We start from the raw sequence: 17329 nt of genomic DNA on the forward strand, positions 1-17329 counted from the left end.
ATAACTTTGATCAATGGTGGCCCCAATATTTATATGGCTATTTTGTTAAACCTGCCACGTGTGTAGGACCTGCTATCCCCATTGAAAATTGACGCGTAAAAGCCCAAAAATTTAATATAAGTTTTTAATTCTGTTGTCTCATAGTGGACGGATTTCATTGCTTTGCTAATGTTTCGACCTTTGTCTTGAACAGAACCATTTTCATTTAACTGTTCTGCCAGGACTTCAACAATACATGCTCCCATATTTCTTACATGGTTTTGGCCTGCTGTTCACACTTCCCTGTTAACCTGCATTATCAGATCCTGGTACAGTTTTGAAGTATGTTCGTTTTGCATCTACTCTAGAGTGGATATTCCGTAATCAGTTGTTTCGATTATTTCATTATTGTTTCACACGGTTCAAGTCGATGCCTTATTTTACATCTCAGAAACTTGTTTATCATGTCCCCTATCAATATGTTTTTCCTGTCTCGTCTGTAATGTTATTCATTCTTTGAGATATATTTTACAAAGATTTCATTATTTTATACTTGCTCGCTAGGTAAGCAGTTTTATACAGCTATAATTCGTTCGATCCTTTCTATTTTTGGACCAATGTTATTTATTCTGTAATTCGATTTTGTTCACTATTCGTGTGGTTTTCATCTTTAGCCATGTAGACTGCAACACCTTCAGTAGAATGAAATTTAGACAAAGTATTTGACACCTTGTCTGGAGTGATGTGCTCACATGGGCTTTCACGCTTGTTTTCAGGTTTTCTAGTCTACCTTCCTTTATCATCCGAAATACATCCAGTTCGAATATGTAAATCCATTTCAATCTCCGAACACGTTTCACACTGTAAAAATTGATGATGACCGCTCTAATTAAAATTACCCACCTGTGTCGCTTGAATTCATTTGAGCTGTAGTTAAATGCAAAATGGATAAAACATTTATTGACCAAATTACAGAAATAGCCTCATAGTGTTATGTTCAACAGTGAAACCTACACGTCACGTTCACTACAAAAATTCATTAAAGCAACAAAATCAAATGAACCAGAAGACTTCAGCTAACTAAACTGTCCACGATGTTGCTACCGCTAATGTAGATTTCTACAGTGAGGTCTCAGTGCAGAATTTGCTGCTACAAAGAAAAAGATAAGAATAAAAATTTTTTCAACCTGCATTCAATATCCGACAGATATTGTTTTCGATTTTTAATCCTTCAATCTATATTTCGTTTCTCTATATCTCGTCAGGATCCGTGTTGTTTGTGTAACAAAATGTACAATAATCAGTTAGTTGTATGTGAAATATCTGAACTTGGTTAATTCAAATAACTAAATCCATCCTGTTATCTCTTACAAATTTCACAGATCGTTATAGGTTCTTTCACTGGGATTGTCAGTTATTATATTCCTTCAATTTTTATTGTTATTTTTTATAATTTTTAACCTTCTGATATTTGTCTCCCTTACTTACCCCATACAAATTATACAGTTACGAACCATGTAGCCTCTGACTAGGGACTAGGGAAACTACATGAATGAAATATTTTGTTGGTTCTCTGCAGATATAGTTCTGGAAAAGTAAAATTGTTCTGTATTAAAACGTAAGTGTACTGAAAAGTAATGCCTCTGGAATTTTTATGTGACAACCCTTAATGTTTTTTTAAATAAAGCAAACTTTGTTAACATCCTACATCCTATTTTTCTAATCTACATATTTTTCAACTTAGTCGCTGTGGCGACGAACATGTTTCTCTGAACAAGAGGGCAGTTTCTTGGTACTGTAGCTGTAGAAAGTTTGACTTTGTTGACAGAGATAGAGCCATAATATCACCTCTGCTTGAACCCCTTCATCCCTATCAAAGTGAAGTCCTCGAAGGTTATTTTAAGTTTTGGAAACATGGAAATCGGAAGCGGCCAACTGGGGACTGTATGGAGGATAACCGATGACAGTGAACCCCATGTGCTGGATTGTTGCAGATGTCGCATTGATCGTGTGTGGTCTGGCATTGTAATACTGAATCAGAGAGTGCCCCATCTGTGGATGAGCTCTTGAATTCGAAACTTGATTACAGCATGCTATATTCACATCCAGATATAATTACGTCACACAGCGCCACGTTACACGCTACTGTTTGGAGCCGTCTGGCAATATAGGGCTGTAAACATGTAGACATGAAGAACAATGACATAAAATGTTAGTAACGTTTGCGTTACTTAAAAAGCGGTTAAAGTTTTACCATAAAAAATTCGGAAGCAGTACTTTCCAGCACGGTCTCGTCATACAGAGAAGACACAGGATAAACTTTTCAATTTAGGTAAGTGTTTTTATTTTCCTTGTTTCGTAAAACTATTCGGAATATGTTCTTGGTGTTACATACGTTATTTCTCTTATAATAAAGTTTAGTACTCCGTTGCTTTCAAATGTATTATTCTTAATTGTGAATGTTTGATAACAGCAGACGGTTATCAAGAAGTGACAGACTGCTTTCAATGACGAACTAGCTTTGCTGGCATAATCTCTGTCTTCGAAAAGAGAGGCGTAGAGAGTTATGTGAATCCCTGTCTAGAGATAATTACAGCATGTATTCCCTGTTATATGCAAAATATTACAAGTGCACTTCATTATAATTGACATTTACGAGTTCCGAAGGAGGAGCGAATTTTATTACATCATCTGTGTGCGTTAATAGTTTAGTTTCTTGAGTTTCTGCATGTAAATTCAATATCTAATAGCCACAGTTGTCGCGTTTTTGTTTGGGTCGGTAAGTAAATCGATTTTGTGACATATTACAACTTCCAAATCAGGGGCGAATTATTTATTTTCACCTGAGTGTTTCGGTACCTGGGTTTTTGAAATCTGCGTGTTACTAGACACAGTTCCTGCGTTTTCGTCAGTGTCTACAGTAGAGTTGTGCAGCACGTGCTGATAGTCCGTTTATCTGCATAGTTTAGTTTTCCACAGTCCTTAGTGTGGACAGGGACTGCAATTGTTGTGTACAGATGCGAGCCGAGTTGGTGGCACTTCGCTCTCAGCTTCAGGCTGTGATGTCTTCGGTTACACAGTTTAGGGGCTGCAGTGGATGGGCACCACAGCTGTTGGCCAGCCATGGGATCCAAAGGACGTCCAGCATGTCAGAGTCCTTCGATCGGTCCTCACCGGTGGCCAACCCAGTTACTGCTCACACTGAGGCTGACCCCCCACCTGTGGTCGAGTGGGAGGTCGCCCCGGGGCGAAGCAGGCGGAGAAAGACTTCCCAGGCGGCCGCACATAGGGCCTCCCCAGTTTGTCAGACAAACAGGTTCCAGGTGCTGTCTGTGGCTGACACTGTTGCTGAGTCAGATGCTGTCACCTGTCCTGTTTCAGAGGAAACAACTCAGCCTGCAAGATCCGGGCAATCGCAGAGCGTGGGATTATTGGTAGTTGGAAGCTCCAACGTTAGGCGTGTTATGGGGCCGCTTGGGGATTTGGCTGACAAGAAGGGTAAGAAAACCAATGTACACTCCATTTGCATACCGGTTGGAGTCATTCCAAATGCGGAAAGGGTCCCATGAAGAGCACAGGGTGCAGCCAACTGCAGGTGGTTGCTCACGTCGGTACCAATGATGTGTGTCACTTTGGATCAGAAGAGATTCTCTCTGGTTTCGAGCGGCTAACAGAAGTGGTAAAGGCTACCAGTCTTGCTTGCAAGATGAAAGCAGAGCTGACTGTTTGCAGCATAGTCGACAGGACTGATTGCGGACCTCTGGTACAGAGCCGAGTGGAGGCTCTGAAACAGAGGCTCAGACAGTTCTGCGACTGTGTACGCTGCAGATTCCTCAATTTGCGCCACAGGGTGGTTGGGTTTAGGGTTCCGCTGAATAGGTCAGGCGTCCACCATACAAAGGAGGCGGCTACGCGGGTAGCAGGGGCTGTGTGGCGTGGACTGGGCGTTTTTTTTACGTTAGAGGGTCTCGGGAAAACACAAGAAGGGCTTCAGTCACAAAAGGTGCAGGCGGATCACAGGAAGGATGTAGATTCAGGAACCACTGGTATAACAGTTATGAATGGACATAGCTGTGTTGGAAAAGTACCAGAGCTTCAAGCGCTAATGGAAGGCACTGATATTCAAATCGTTGTAGGCACTGAAAGCTGGCTAAAGCCAGATATAAGCTCAGCCGAAATTTTGACGAAGAACCTAATGGTGTTCCGAAAGGATAGACTAAACACTGAAGGCGGTGGCGCATTTGTTGCTGTCAGAAGTAGTTTAACTTGTCGCGAAATTGAAGTAGATACTTCCTGTGAGTTAGTATGGGCAGAGGTCACTGTTGGCAGCCAGAATAAAATAATAATTGGATCCTTTTACCGAACTCCCAATTCAGATGATACAGTTGCTAAAAGGTTTAAAGAAAACTTGAGTTTGATTTCAAACACGTACCCAACTCATATGTTGGCGAAAATACATGTTTAATTCCGAAATTGTGCTAAATGCATTTTCTGAAATTTTTTTTGAGCAGTTAGTTCATGAGCCCACGCGATTAGTAAACGGTTGTGAAAACACACTTGACCTCGTAGCAACAGATAATCCTGAGTTAATAACGAGCATAAAAACCGATTCAGGGGTTAGTGAACACAGGGTTGTCGTTGCGAGATTAAATATTGTAATCCCCAAATCCTAGAAAAATAAGGGAAATATATACCTATTCAAAAAAGCAGATAAAAATTCACTTGACGCCTTCCTGAGAGAGAATCTCCACTCATTCCAAATTAATGATATAAGTGTAGACCAGATGTGGCTTAAATTCGAAGAAATAGTATCGTCAGCAATTGAGAGATTTATACCAAATAAATTAACAAACGACGGGGCTGATCCTCCTTGGTACACAAAACGGGTTAGAACACTGTTGCAGAAACAACGAAACAAACATGCCAAATTTAAACAGACGCAAATCGCCAAGATTGGCGATGTTTTACAGAAGTTCGAAATTTAGCGCGGACTTAAGTGCGAAAGCCTATAACAGTTTCCAAAAATGGTTCAAATGTCTCTGAGCACTATGAGACTTAACTTCTGAGGTCATTAGTGCCCTACAACTTAGAACTACTTAAACCTAACTAACCTAAGGGCAGCACCACATCCATGCCCGAGGCAGTATTCGAACCTGCCACTGCTCTGTCACCCCGGCCGTCTAACAGTTTCCACAACGAAACTCTGTCTCGAAACCTGCCAGAAAATCCAAAGAGATTCTGGGCGTATGTGAAGTATGTTAGCGGCAAAAAACAACCAATGCCTTCTCTGCGCGATAGAAATGAGATACTATCGAAGACAGTGCTGGCAAAGCAGAGTTACTAAACACAGCCATCCGAAATGCCTTCACAAAAGAAGACGAAGTAAATATTCTAGAACTCGAACCGAGAACAGCTGGCAACATGAGTGACTTAGAAGTAAATATCCTCGGAGTAGTGAAGCAACATAAATCACTTAATAAAACCAAGTTATCTGGTCCAGACTGTATACCAATTAGGTTCCTTGCGGAGTATGCGGATGCATTAGATCCATACTTAACAATCATATACAACCGTTCGCTCGACGAAAGATCCGAACCCAAAGACTGGAAAGTTGCACAGGTCACAAAAATATTCAAGAAAGGTAGTAGGAATAATCCACTAAATTACAGGCCCATATAGTTAACGTCGATATGCAGCAGGATTTTAGAACATATATTCGGTTCGAACATTATGAATTACCTCGTTGAAAAAGGTCTATTGACACACAGTCAACAAGGGTTTATTCACATGAAGTGTTGAGTGCTATTGACAAGGGATTTCAAATCGATTCCGTATTTCTGGATTTCCGGAAGGATCTTGACACTGTACCACACAAGCGGCTCATAGTGAAATTGCGTGCTTATGGAGTATCGTCTCAGTTATGTGACTGGATTTGTGATTTACTGTCAGAGAGGTCACAGTTCGTTGTAATTGATGGAAAGTCATCGAGTGAAACAGAAGTGATTTCTGGCGTTCCCTGAGGTAGTGCTATAGACCCTTTGCTGTTCCTTATCTATATAAACGATTTGGAGATAATCTGAGCAGCCGCCTTCTGTTGTTTGCAAATGACGCTGTAATTTATTGACTAATAAAGTCACCAGAAGATAAAAAAACTGCAAAACGATTTAGAAAAAATATGTGAATGGTGACAAAAGTGGCAGTTGACCCTAAATAACGAAAAGTGTGTGGTCATCCACATGAGTGCTAAAAGGAACTCTTTAAACTTCGGTTACACGATAAATCAGTCTAATCTAAAAGCCGTAAATTCAACTAAATACCTAGGTATTACAATAACGAACAACTTAAACTGGAAGGAAGACATAGAAAATGTTGTGGGGAAGGCTAACCAAAGATTCCGTTTTACTGGCAGGACACTTAGAAAATGTAACACACCTACTAAGGAGACTGCCTACACTACGCTTGTCCGTCCTCTTTTAGAATGTTGCTGAGCAGTGTAGGATACTTACCAGATAGGACTGACGGAGTGCATCGAAAATCTTCAAAGAAAAGCAGCTCGTTTTGTATTATCGGGAAATATGGGAGACAGTGTCACTGAAATGATACAGGATTTGGGCTGGACATCATTAAAAGAAAGGCGTTTTTCGTTGCGTCCGCATCTTCTCACGAAATTCCAGTCACCCACTTTCTCCTCCGAATGCGAAAATATGTTTTTGACACCGACCTACATAGGGAGGAACGATCACCACGATAAAATCAGGGAAATCGTAGTTCGTACGGAAATATATAGGTGTTCATTCTTTCTTCGCGCTATACGAGATTGGAATGATAGAGAATTGTAAAGGTGGTTCGATGAACCCTCTGCCAGGCACTTAAATATGATTTGCAGAGTATCCGTGTAGAAGTAGATGTAGTTGTAGAACGTGTCTACGACAGTTACGGAAACCGACATATACCAGTGTTATCACAAATACCTATTATGTCATCTTCAGCGCTGCAAAAGAGTATTTTTCAAATTCGTTGCCTTGTCGTGTACTATTCCTGCCTTTACAAAAAAGTGAAATAAAGAAACAAATCGCTGTAACGGAGGGTTGTAAAACACTTAAGAAAAATTTAGGAGAATCTAAATGAATCACAATAAACGATGATTGACTGTTCGCGAATAGTAAGACAAAAGCGGGATCTAATTATAATGCTGCCACATATAATTGCAAAATTTCACTCAAAACTGACCACTGCTAAAAAAAGGTCTGGAACGTTATGCTATATTTTCAAATTAATAACATTTCAAGACTGCGTCTTAGTCATAAAACTGTACCTAATCGTGGTAAATTGGTGATATATAGAAGTAAGTGAAGTGGTTGTGATCAGTATTAGGCAAATCATATAGGTCGTTTATTTAAGTCAGTTTTTCAAGAGTATATACAGGGTGAATCATAAAGGACTTTATAACGTTGTAATGATTCTGGAATTTATTGAGATAACTTAAAGAATCGATAAAAGTGTCATTTTGTTTCGAACAACCTCAAATCTGGTTCATATAGTGCATCGGGACTCCATTCCGTCACTAGGAGCGTCGGCATAGTATAAAGTTAAAATGGCTGCTTTCGCTGCTGCTGATCGTGCTCGCTGTGCGCTCTGATTTCATCAAACAAACCCTGTAACAACTTTTCGGCCTAAATTTCTCGCCTCCAAAGAGGCCTATGATTTATTATTGACACAAGAACTTTGTTGAGACATGATACACCACCAGTTTCGTGTGGTCAATCGCATGGCCACCTCTCTCCCCAGACTTGACACCACTAGATTTCTTTCTCCGGAGTTTCGTTAGAGAACGTGTGTATGTTCCTCCCCTGCCAAACAATTTAGCGGACCCGAAAAATCGAGTCTACGCTGCCGTTGAACAAGTATTTCCCGGTTTGCTGCAATGAGTGTGGAAAGAAATTGATTACCGGTGGGGTGTTTGTCGCATCACAAATGGTAGTCACATCGAATCGATACGAGCTTATCATTTTTATGTGAAATCTGAGGATGTTTGCTACAAAAGACGCATTTACCGATAAGTTACGTCAGCCAATTTCTACATCATTCCAAAGCGGCTAGGGTAAGATTCTCGGCAGGCGACTGGGTGTTTGTCCTTCATCATCATTTCATAATAATTGAAACGCAAGTCACCGAAGTGGCGTCAACTAAAAAGACTTGCCCTAGGCGGCCGAAGCCCGAAAGGGGATATCCCGACCAATAAATGCTGCACAATCTTTTCATTTTTTGTAAAGCCGTGTTTGACTCAACCTGTATATTCAAATACAAAACGACCGTTAATACGTACATTCCTAAAAGTAAGTACTCTACAATAGGTATAAAACAGAATGTATGTGTGTTACTTACAGCAACTAAAGGATGCACACTCATTGTTCCAGAGGAAATCTAAATTTTCAGCAACAATAATTACTCATCAGCGATATTAGTTAGAGTTGTAAGTTAAAAACAGGGTTGTATCTAATGACCAGATATTTTGACGGTACACGTTGAACTGTGCTGATTTAGAATTCGGAAACAATAATGGCTATGAGGTTTCCTGCCTTATACAACACCAAAACGACAGCGAGATCTCTTCCTTATGTCCCATCTACATTCGTCAGCGCTAAATCAGCGACTGGAAATACCACAGGAAGCTAGAATACGCCAGCAGAAAGCTTTCCTAATTTGCCATAATACAGTGTTTGATTCTTCTGTCACCTTCAGTTGGCTTTCTGTCATTCAATTTCGTGTATCATATTAAATTTGTTTTCATGTGATAAAGTTAGCAAAAGAACTGTGACCTCTGGCATGTGGCCGTTTGGGTCTTCAAAGCACCATCACAGAATATACAGCAGTTTTTATGAGACACCATGTTATTAGGATACGTTTAACGAGTTACTCCCCATAGCGAGGTTTTCATAGCATATTTCCGTTACTTTTTATATGCAGTCTGCAAATTATGCAATTGTTGTAGTTCACATTCAGTGCCCTGTTATGTCTGTTATTAGTGTAAAGATTGTCGATTGAACAATCAACAACGCTCACCCAGCACAAATTTGCAATCAACCGAATGTTAATTTTATATTCAAAGTGTTTTCAACTTGCGTTTCAATTCCGCGAACAAACAATATGTGTTAGGACGAGGGCAACGGAGTAGCCGGGACTAATTTAGCTGTCGTGTACTAATGCGATTAACAAAACATACTGAAAGTAGCTGTCAAGCATGTATTTCAAAAGCATATGGAATCACAATTATGACTTCGGAACCGTCATGACGTGACAGTTTTATCTTTGACAGTTCCTGGGAGTTAATCGAATATTAGGACACGCCCTTAATGTGTCGTAGCACAGCGGCCTTTGTTGTCATCCACATTGATGTGAGGTTGTTTATCTGTCGCAGTGTGTATATAAAGCCTCAGCGAAACACTGTTGGGTATCTTCTAACTACTGAAGACGCCCAGAGTGACTTGTATCTCATCCGTCATGAAGGGTAAGTGAGTGAAATTTCTGTTGTATTTTAAGCTGAAAAGATATAATTTTTTTGGCGATATTCTCTTGTAAAGTATTTGTCATCTGCATATGCGGAAGTCATTCATTTTTACACGCAAAATGCACGTTGGCAGCCAATTGAGTAGTAAACGTTTGTCACTCAAAGGCATCTGTAGAACTGCTAGGTACTTGGTTAGAATGATCTAATCTGAGCTTGGGTAACAATTAAGAAATTACAAGTGAGTCCAAGATGCTGTGCCATGACACGAGCATACACTCGGCCAATAAACGTTGATGCATGTGAGTGCTTTGTAGTCACTGTGTCACAGACATATATAGTTAACATGTGAAATAACATACAAAAATTAGTACATCGATGACTGCTAGTTCACGAGTCATTAGACCTGTTGCGTGACTGTAAGTTATATTAATCCAACTCATTGTAGCAGGAAGGGGATATGTTACCTCCTATTTCCTATCTGTTTGGAACAGAATTCAGTTGTTACGAATGTAGCTACAAAGTAGGGACCTCCTATTCAGAATGACAGCTCTTTGGTCACAGAGTGATCAAATTTCAACTTTCTTGTGAATCTTCCAGGCCATGAGGCTTGCAAAACTCAGCTTTACCAGGAGCACTTCGGAAAATGTCGATATGTCTAGAGCAGCTAAATAGGAAGCATTAGGAACCGAAAAACCTTTTTCGACTATGGCCATACAGGCCGGAAGATTAATCAGTAACGATGACAGTCATTCATGAAAGACTGTATAAGGGCACTGACTACTGAGATGTAAATGTATATATTATTTAGCTGTAACCCATTCATGCTTTTCATTAATTAATAATAATGGAAGCAGATGGTGTTGGGTTATTGGAGCAAGAAGTCATCACTGAACAACATTATAAAAGGAAATAATAACCTAGTTGAAATGGGGATACATAAGGAATAAAGATAAGATAATCAGAGAGATGGCACACACAACGTTCAACATTTAATGTAATTGAGGTTATTTGTGACAAAGAAGCCATCAAGCCACAAATTAAAAAAAAAGAAAATTGGGTTAAAGTGAACTAGGGCAATCACTACAGAAAGGATTGGAAATCCTGCTGAAGGATCATTAAAAGGAATTTGCCTTCAAGTAGCACTCACAAGCCAATTCCTTCGGTTACAGAGTTCGCACTGAATGTTACGACATTTTACGACAAACTAGGTAGTCAGTATTTTTTAAAGCAATGGAAGCATGTAACGCGATGCATACTAGAACCAACCCCAGAATTGTATGACCATCTTCCTAGTTAATATTACCTTGGTGTTAAGATCATGATACTTACTTAATTGTTGCCACTGTGGAAAATGTTGTGACTTCAGTCCAAAGACTAGTTTGACGCAGTTCTCCGTGCTATTCTATCCATTGTAAGCCTCTTCATCTACGAATACTGCAGCCTACATCCTTCTGAATCTGCTTACTATATTCATCTCATGGTCTCCATCTACAATTCCCATCGCCCTTCCCCCCAACTCCACCCCAACCCACCTCCCTCCCACACAGGCTTCTCTCCAATAGTAAACTGGTGTTCCCTTGGAGTCTCAGAATGTGTCCTGTCAACCAATTCTTTCTTTTAGTCGAGTTGTGTCACGCATTTCTTGTCTCCCCAATTCTATTCAGTACTTCCTCGTTAGTTATGTGATCTACCTATCTCACCTTTAGCATTCTTCTGTAGCACGACAAGTCCAAGGCTTCTATTCTCCTCTCATCTAAAATGTTTATCGTCCATGTATCGTGTGGAAAAATATTTTCCATCAATCCCTGTAACGCATCATGAGCAGCGTTATTCATTTACGTTCTCAGTGCCATTTTTTGCGTGTTTTTACTTTTGCTAACAGATTTTTTGAGTACAAACTTGTGCATCCTATGGTGACGCAAGTCCACATCTGACTACCCTTACTGTTCCAGTGTTGGCTTCTCTTCTGGCACTGTGCGTGCTGGCAGCCGTGGTGTCGGCGGCCCCCAACTGCCCGCAGTACGACGGCTCCACGCCCGTCTTCTTCCCTGACGAGAACGACAGCAGCAGCTTCTACGAGTGCAGCAACGGCAGGTCCGTCCACATGGTCTGCCCCACTGGCACCGTCTGGAACTCCAACATCAACACCTGCGACTGGCCACAGTCCAGGAAGTAGAAGGCGCCGGATGATTAGATCTCTGACATTTGACATAATATGGAATGACGCTAAAAATGTATTCAAGTAGATTTCATAATGCACTCTAACGTAATAGTCAACTTTAAATAAACAGCAATAAGCAAAACAAAATGATTTGTTGTTATTGTGAAAGAAGAACCTCGAATAATCTTGCAATGGAAGGTATTAAAAAATATCTTGATTAATTATTGATACTGAAAGAAGTTAGTGAATGGGAATCAAAGCGCCGAATATGTTCTTCGCCGAACATGGTGATGGAATGTTAGGCTCGCATTCAGGAGGATAATGATTGAAGCCCTTTTCTAGTCATCCAGACTGAAATTTTGTCCGGGGTCCCAAAACCTCCGCTATAATTCCTTACGTAAGGCTGCAACCAGCATTATTCCCAGTTCTTGACCATTTCTAAATCAAAATCTGATATTTAACCGTAATGCTCCTAACATCCTTCCTCGAGTGTCTTGTGTTGTAGCGATAATATTCTTTACTTTGTCGTTTGACGGGTAATGATGCAAGTATGTCCTCTTCTTATTTGGGGGAGGGTAAAAGGGTGGTCGGGTCGAGAACAAACATGAATGTTGTAAGGAAATTTGAGAGATCGTCAACATATGAATACGATGATCTAACACAGCTCAATATTCACTAGAAATCGACCAAGACTGAAAAAAAATTTTATTCGCTCTTCACTTTCTACACAGTACTGAATTTTACTTCCTGAATATTGCTTCAAATTCCAGTCTTAAGTGTGACAAAGATGATAACTGGCAAAAGCCTGCACAGGGCGATGCCCGTTTCTTGTTGTGTATTTCCTCATATTTTCTATTCCTGCGGCGTTTTCTTACAGTTTATGCAATGACACTGCAGGGAATGTTTGTAAGATACATCAAAAATTCTTTGGATTTGCATTATTGCCACTGATGCTGTGTCCTCTGCTTTATGGTGTTCGTTTACAAGTGGTTGAGAAGGAGTAACTTTTACGAAAGTTGTGTGGAGATTTATTATTGCAGTCTGCAGCATGCCTCCAGTAAGGTATTTAAACAACGTCGTTCTTCCCAATGTTACAAAGACAAGTTGAAAGCGAGCTCATGAAGAGGCCTCAGCAAGCAAGAAACAAGTTCTCCGAAGAGGAGATTTGCTGCATCGACATAATTCCTACTCAGTTCGAAAATCAGAGTAACCGATGACGACAAACAAAAAAAGACTGTTTGAGGATGAAAAGAAGAATACATATGGTTTGTACTAGTTTTGGTAGATAATGTAGGGCCTAATACAAACTGAGTCAAATATTTGATACAGGTTTTCCGCAACTTACGTTTTGGAAACTTTATGTAGCTTTTCCTCACAGACGACTGACATTAGGCACTTGTATTGCGCATGCAGTTAGTTAATTCTATATTGAAAGATAATGTGGAATAAATTTTCTTTTAATGCGGTATCAAAGCAGTTATATAACAGGAAAATCCTAAAATCAGGTGTATGTTGTCACAGGTATTTGGAGAGCTTTAGAAATCCAGCAAAAGTAGATATCAAAATTATGTTCCAAAAATAGTGAAGTTAAGTCAGACTTTGTACGAAGAGGCATTAATTTCGTTCTGACAGATCTTTCAGAAAGGAAATATATGTACTCACCTCGTAGAAAATATTTCCATTGTTTATAATTAAAACTGTGTAACGTCAATAAGCATGTAATTCTCGTAATTTTTATCTGTTTTCCGTCTTTCTCTTAGTTGCTCTAAATTCGTGGAGGTATGTACGGTCTATGCAACTAGATGAAGTCAGTCTGTTTGTTGTCATACTTGTTTCGCTTCTTTTATTTGGGAAGCATCATCAGTGGCCTGAAATACATGTTCCTTTTTATTTCGTGATGTATATAGTACGCTGCTATATTACATTTCGTCGTGTTTTTCTTTTGCTTTTTAGGTTAGAAACAACCTTTGTTGCACAAGTTTCCTATTGTGAATGTATCGTTCGGTGTTACTTACGATTTCCGGCGCTGTTAACAAATGTTTGTGGTGCCGGAGATGAATTTGTTAGTCTTCATACTCCAGTTGGCTAATTTTGGCGTTCTTTCATCCACAGTTGTCACATCGCATGTTTCACTTTCAGTTTCCATTTGGTGATCAACATATGTGTGTTTTTGGTGTGTAGTGTTGCCAACTGTTGTTGTCTGTTTGTTTATCTTTTGTTTGTGTTGTGTTTGATGTTCTTCATTTGTTGTGTGTGTGTGTGTGTGTGTGTGTGTGTGTGTGTGTGTGTGTGTGTGAGTACGCACACGCGCACGTGTGTGTGTGTGTGTGTGTGTGTGTGTGTGTATTCTGTTGTGTCCCTTATTTTTATATGAGACTGTGTGTGTGCAATTTACTATATACAGGGTGAGTCACCTAACACTGCCGCTGGATATATTTCGTAAACCACATCAAATACTGACGAATCGATTCCACAGACCGAACGTGAGGAGACGGGCTAGTGTAATTGGTTAATACAAACCATAAAAAAATGCACGGAAATATGTTTTTTTACACAAACCTACGTTTTTTTAAATGGAACCCCGTTAGTTTTGTTAGCACATCTGAACATATAAACAAATACGTAATCAGTCCCGTTTTTTGCATTGTAAAATGTTAATTACATCCGGAGATATCGTAACCTACAGTTGACTCTTGAGTACCACTCCTCCGCTGTTCGATCGTGTGTATCGGAGAGCTCCAAATTACGTAGGGATCCAAAGGGAACGGTGATAGACCTTAGGTACAGAAGAGACTGGAACAGCACATTACGTCCACATGCTAACACCTTCTTATTGGTCTTTTTCACTGACGCACATGTACATTACCATGAGGGATGAGGTACACGTTCGACGGGCGTTTCATAGGACGTGGAGGACGCATAAATTGACCAGCCCGTTCTCCTGATCTTACACCTCTGGACTTCTTTCTGTGGGGTGCGTTGAAGGAGAATGTGTACCGTGATGTGCCTACAACCCCAGAGGATATGAAACAACGTACTGTGGCAGCCTGCGGCGACATTACACCACATGTACTGCGGCGTGTACGACATTCATTACGCCAGAGATTGCAATTGTGTGCAGCAATTGATGGCCACCACATTGAACATCTATTGGCCTGACATGTCGGGACACACTCTATTCCACTCCGTAATTGAAAACGGAAACCACGTATGTACGTGTACCTCACCCCTCATGGTAACATACATGTGCGTCAGTGAAAAAGACCAATAAAAAGGTGTTAGCATGAGGACGTAATGTGCTGTTCCAGTCTCTTCTGTACCTAAGGTCCATCACCGTTCCCTTTGGATCCCTACGTAATTCGGTGCTCTCCGATACACACGATCGAACAGCGGAGGAGCGGTACTCAACCGTCAACTTTAGGTTACAATATCTCCGGATGTAATCAACATTTTGCAATACAAAAAACGGGACTGATTACGTATTTGTTTATATCTTCAGATGTGCTAATAAAACTAACGGGGTTCCATTTAAAAAAACGTAGGTTTGTGTTAAAAAAACATACTTCCGTGCATTTTTTTATGGTTTGTATTAACCAATTACACTAACCCCTCTCCTCACGTTCGGTCTGTGGAATCGATTCGTCAGTATTTGATGTGGTTTACGAAATATATGCAGCGGTAACGTTAGGTGACTCACCCTGTATATAATAAATACGAGTGCGTTTGGCTGTGTGTGTTTGTGTGTGTGTGTGTGTTCGTGTGTAATTTCCTGTGTGTAAATGTATGTTTTTAAATAACTATGAGTTCCTGTGGGTATGTGGGCGACTTTTTTTTTTTGGGGGGGGGGGGGAGACAGAGAGAGAAGAGGGGAAGGAGATTCATTAACGTATTATCCTGGTTGCATTTCGGTCTGTTATTAGTTTGGTGGCTAGCATGATCAGAGAGTTATTGTTTATATAGATTTGGTCTTTGAGTACTTCCTTTTCCATTGCAATGGCTCTTTGTATGTGAAAGTTTTCTTGCAATGTCAGGAGCTTTTCGTTGTGGTTCTGATAACTGTCATGTCACATTCCATGTTGGATTCCATGTTTTATCATGTGTTTGGCGAAGGTAGAATGGCTATTTTCTTCTTTCCAACTGCTTATATGATCGTTATATCTAATTTCAAAGTTTCTGCTTTCATTCCCAGATATACTGCTTTACATTCTTGGCACTGTTATTCATGTCATGAGTATTATTGTTTTGTGTTTACGAGTGTGCAGTAGTGTCTATGGGTTTCTGTGCTCTGCTTGTGCTGTTATTTCTATACTTATGTTTTAATTTTTTGATTGAGTTTTTATATAATATGGGTGCTGTGACCATTGTTTGTGGCTCTGAGTTGTACTGTTTGTAATTCTTTTTCTAAGTTTTCTTTGCTGTGTGGAATGTTATTAGGCTGTGTAACATGTGTCGTTGCGCCGCTAATTTTTGATTTTGTGGATAGTTGGATGAAGCATGTATAATTATGTCTGTAGCTGTTGGCTTTCTGAAGGTGTCAAATGTGCGTTTATTGTTTCTTTATTGTTATATCCAAGATATGTATTTGCTGTTGTGTTTCTTTTTCCATGGTAAATTGAATATTTTTATGTATGTTGCTTAATCTGTATGAAGTTAATCAATTTTCTCTGTTGGTTCATCTACCATAGAGATTATGTCGTCCACATATCTGTACCAGTAAATAGTTTTGTATCTTTTCTTTGTGATGACTGTATCAAAGATTGTGTTTTCTATGTGGCTGATGAATATGTGTGCTAGTGTTCCTGAAATTGGATGTACCATTGGAAGCCCATTTCTTCTAAGTAAAATTCCTTTTCAAATTGGAGTAATTTTGGGATGTGATAGCTTTGAGGGTTTTAGTTATATCATTAATATTGTCTGCAGGTAGTTTGCTGTATGTCAGTAAGTTTTCTTCAATTAGTTTTATTGTGGCTGCAATGCACATTAGGGTGTACATGTTCTCTTTGTCAAAAGAGATGAGTGAAGCTGTTTGTGGGATGCGTAGTTCTTTTATTTGTGTCATGAGTTCATTTGTGTTTTTAACTGTCGTGCAGTTTTTCATTTCATAAAGTTGCATTACGATTAAGTTCGTGTGTTTTGCCACATGGTATGATGGTGTATTCATGAAATTAATAACAGGCCTCAATGGAATCAAGACAAGCATGTAATTATTCTGAATATTTAAGATCTGGTGTTACTATCAATCAACATTTCTTTTACATGTACTATTTTTCCACACGGTCTCCGTTTATAACACTATTTCATCGACTTGTTTTGTTCTTTTAATAATTTTGAGTACTCTGATACTTTTTCAACCTTCTATGTCCTCTAACTGGGGACCAGGAATACTGCAGGAACAAAAGACTTCTATAGGCGTCTGCGGACATGGTTCTGGGTAGATAAAAGTTTTGTATTAATAACACACAGAAGAGGTAGTATAACTTCCCAAAACAACTTTTCATTTGTTTTAGTAACTTCATAAAATTATGCCGAATATGCACTGAGTTTACATACATTTTTTGTCTTACAGTAATTGCAAGTACTCTGCAGCTTTCATGTTCATACTTATTACTACTGATTTCACCAACGAACAAGAACTAACTTCTCTGGCATGGACTACAAATCAGAAAAGAGGGGCACTAATG

General features: G+C 39.6%; 1 protein-coding gene across 1 annotated transcript; it reads left to right on the forward strand.

Annotated features, from left to right (window-relative positions):
• Window positions 1–9451: 9451 nt before the first annotated feature.
• LOC124787673 (peritrophin-1-like) lies at window positions 9452–11740 on the forward strand. The gene is made up of 2 exons (XM_047254490.1): window positions 9452–9487; window positions 11440–11740. Exons 1-2 carry the CDS (start codon window positions 9481–9483, stop codon window positions 11661–11663), a joined length of 231 nt encoding a protein of 76 aa, XP_047110446.1. The 5' UTR covers window positions 9452–9480; the 3' UTR covers window positions 11664–11740.
• Window positions 11741–17329: the final 5589 nt, after the last annotated feature.

The sequence above is a fragment of the Schistocerca piceifrons genome, chromosome 3, assembly GCF_021461385.2.
Source record: "Schistocerca piceifrons isolate TAMUIC-IGC-003096 chromosome 3, iqSchPice1.1, whole genome shotgun sequence".
Lineage (NCBI taxonomy): Eukaryota > Metazoa > Arthropoda > Insecta > Orthoptera > Acrididae > Schistocerca > Schistocerca piceifrons.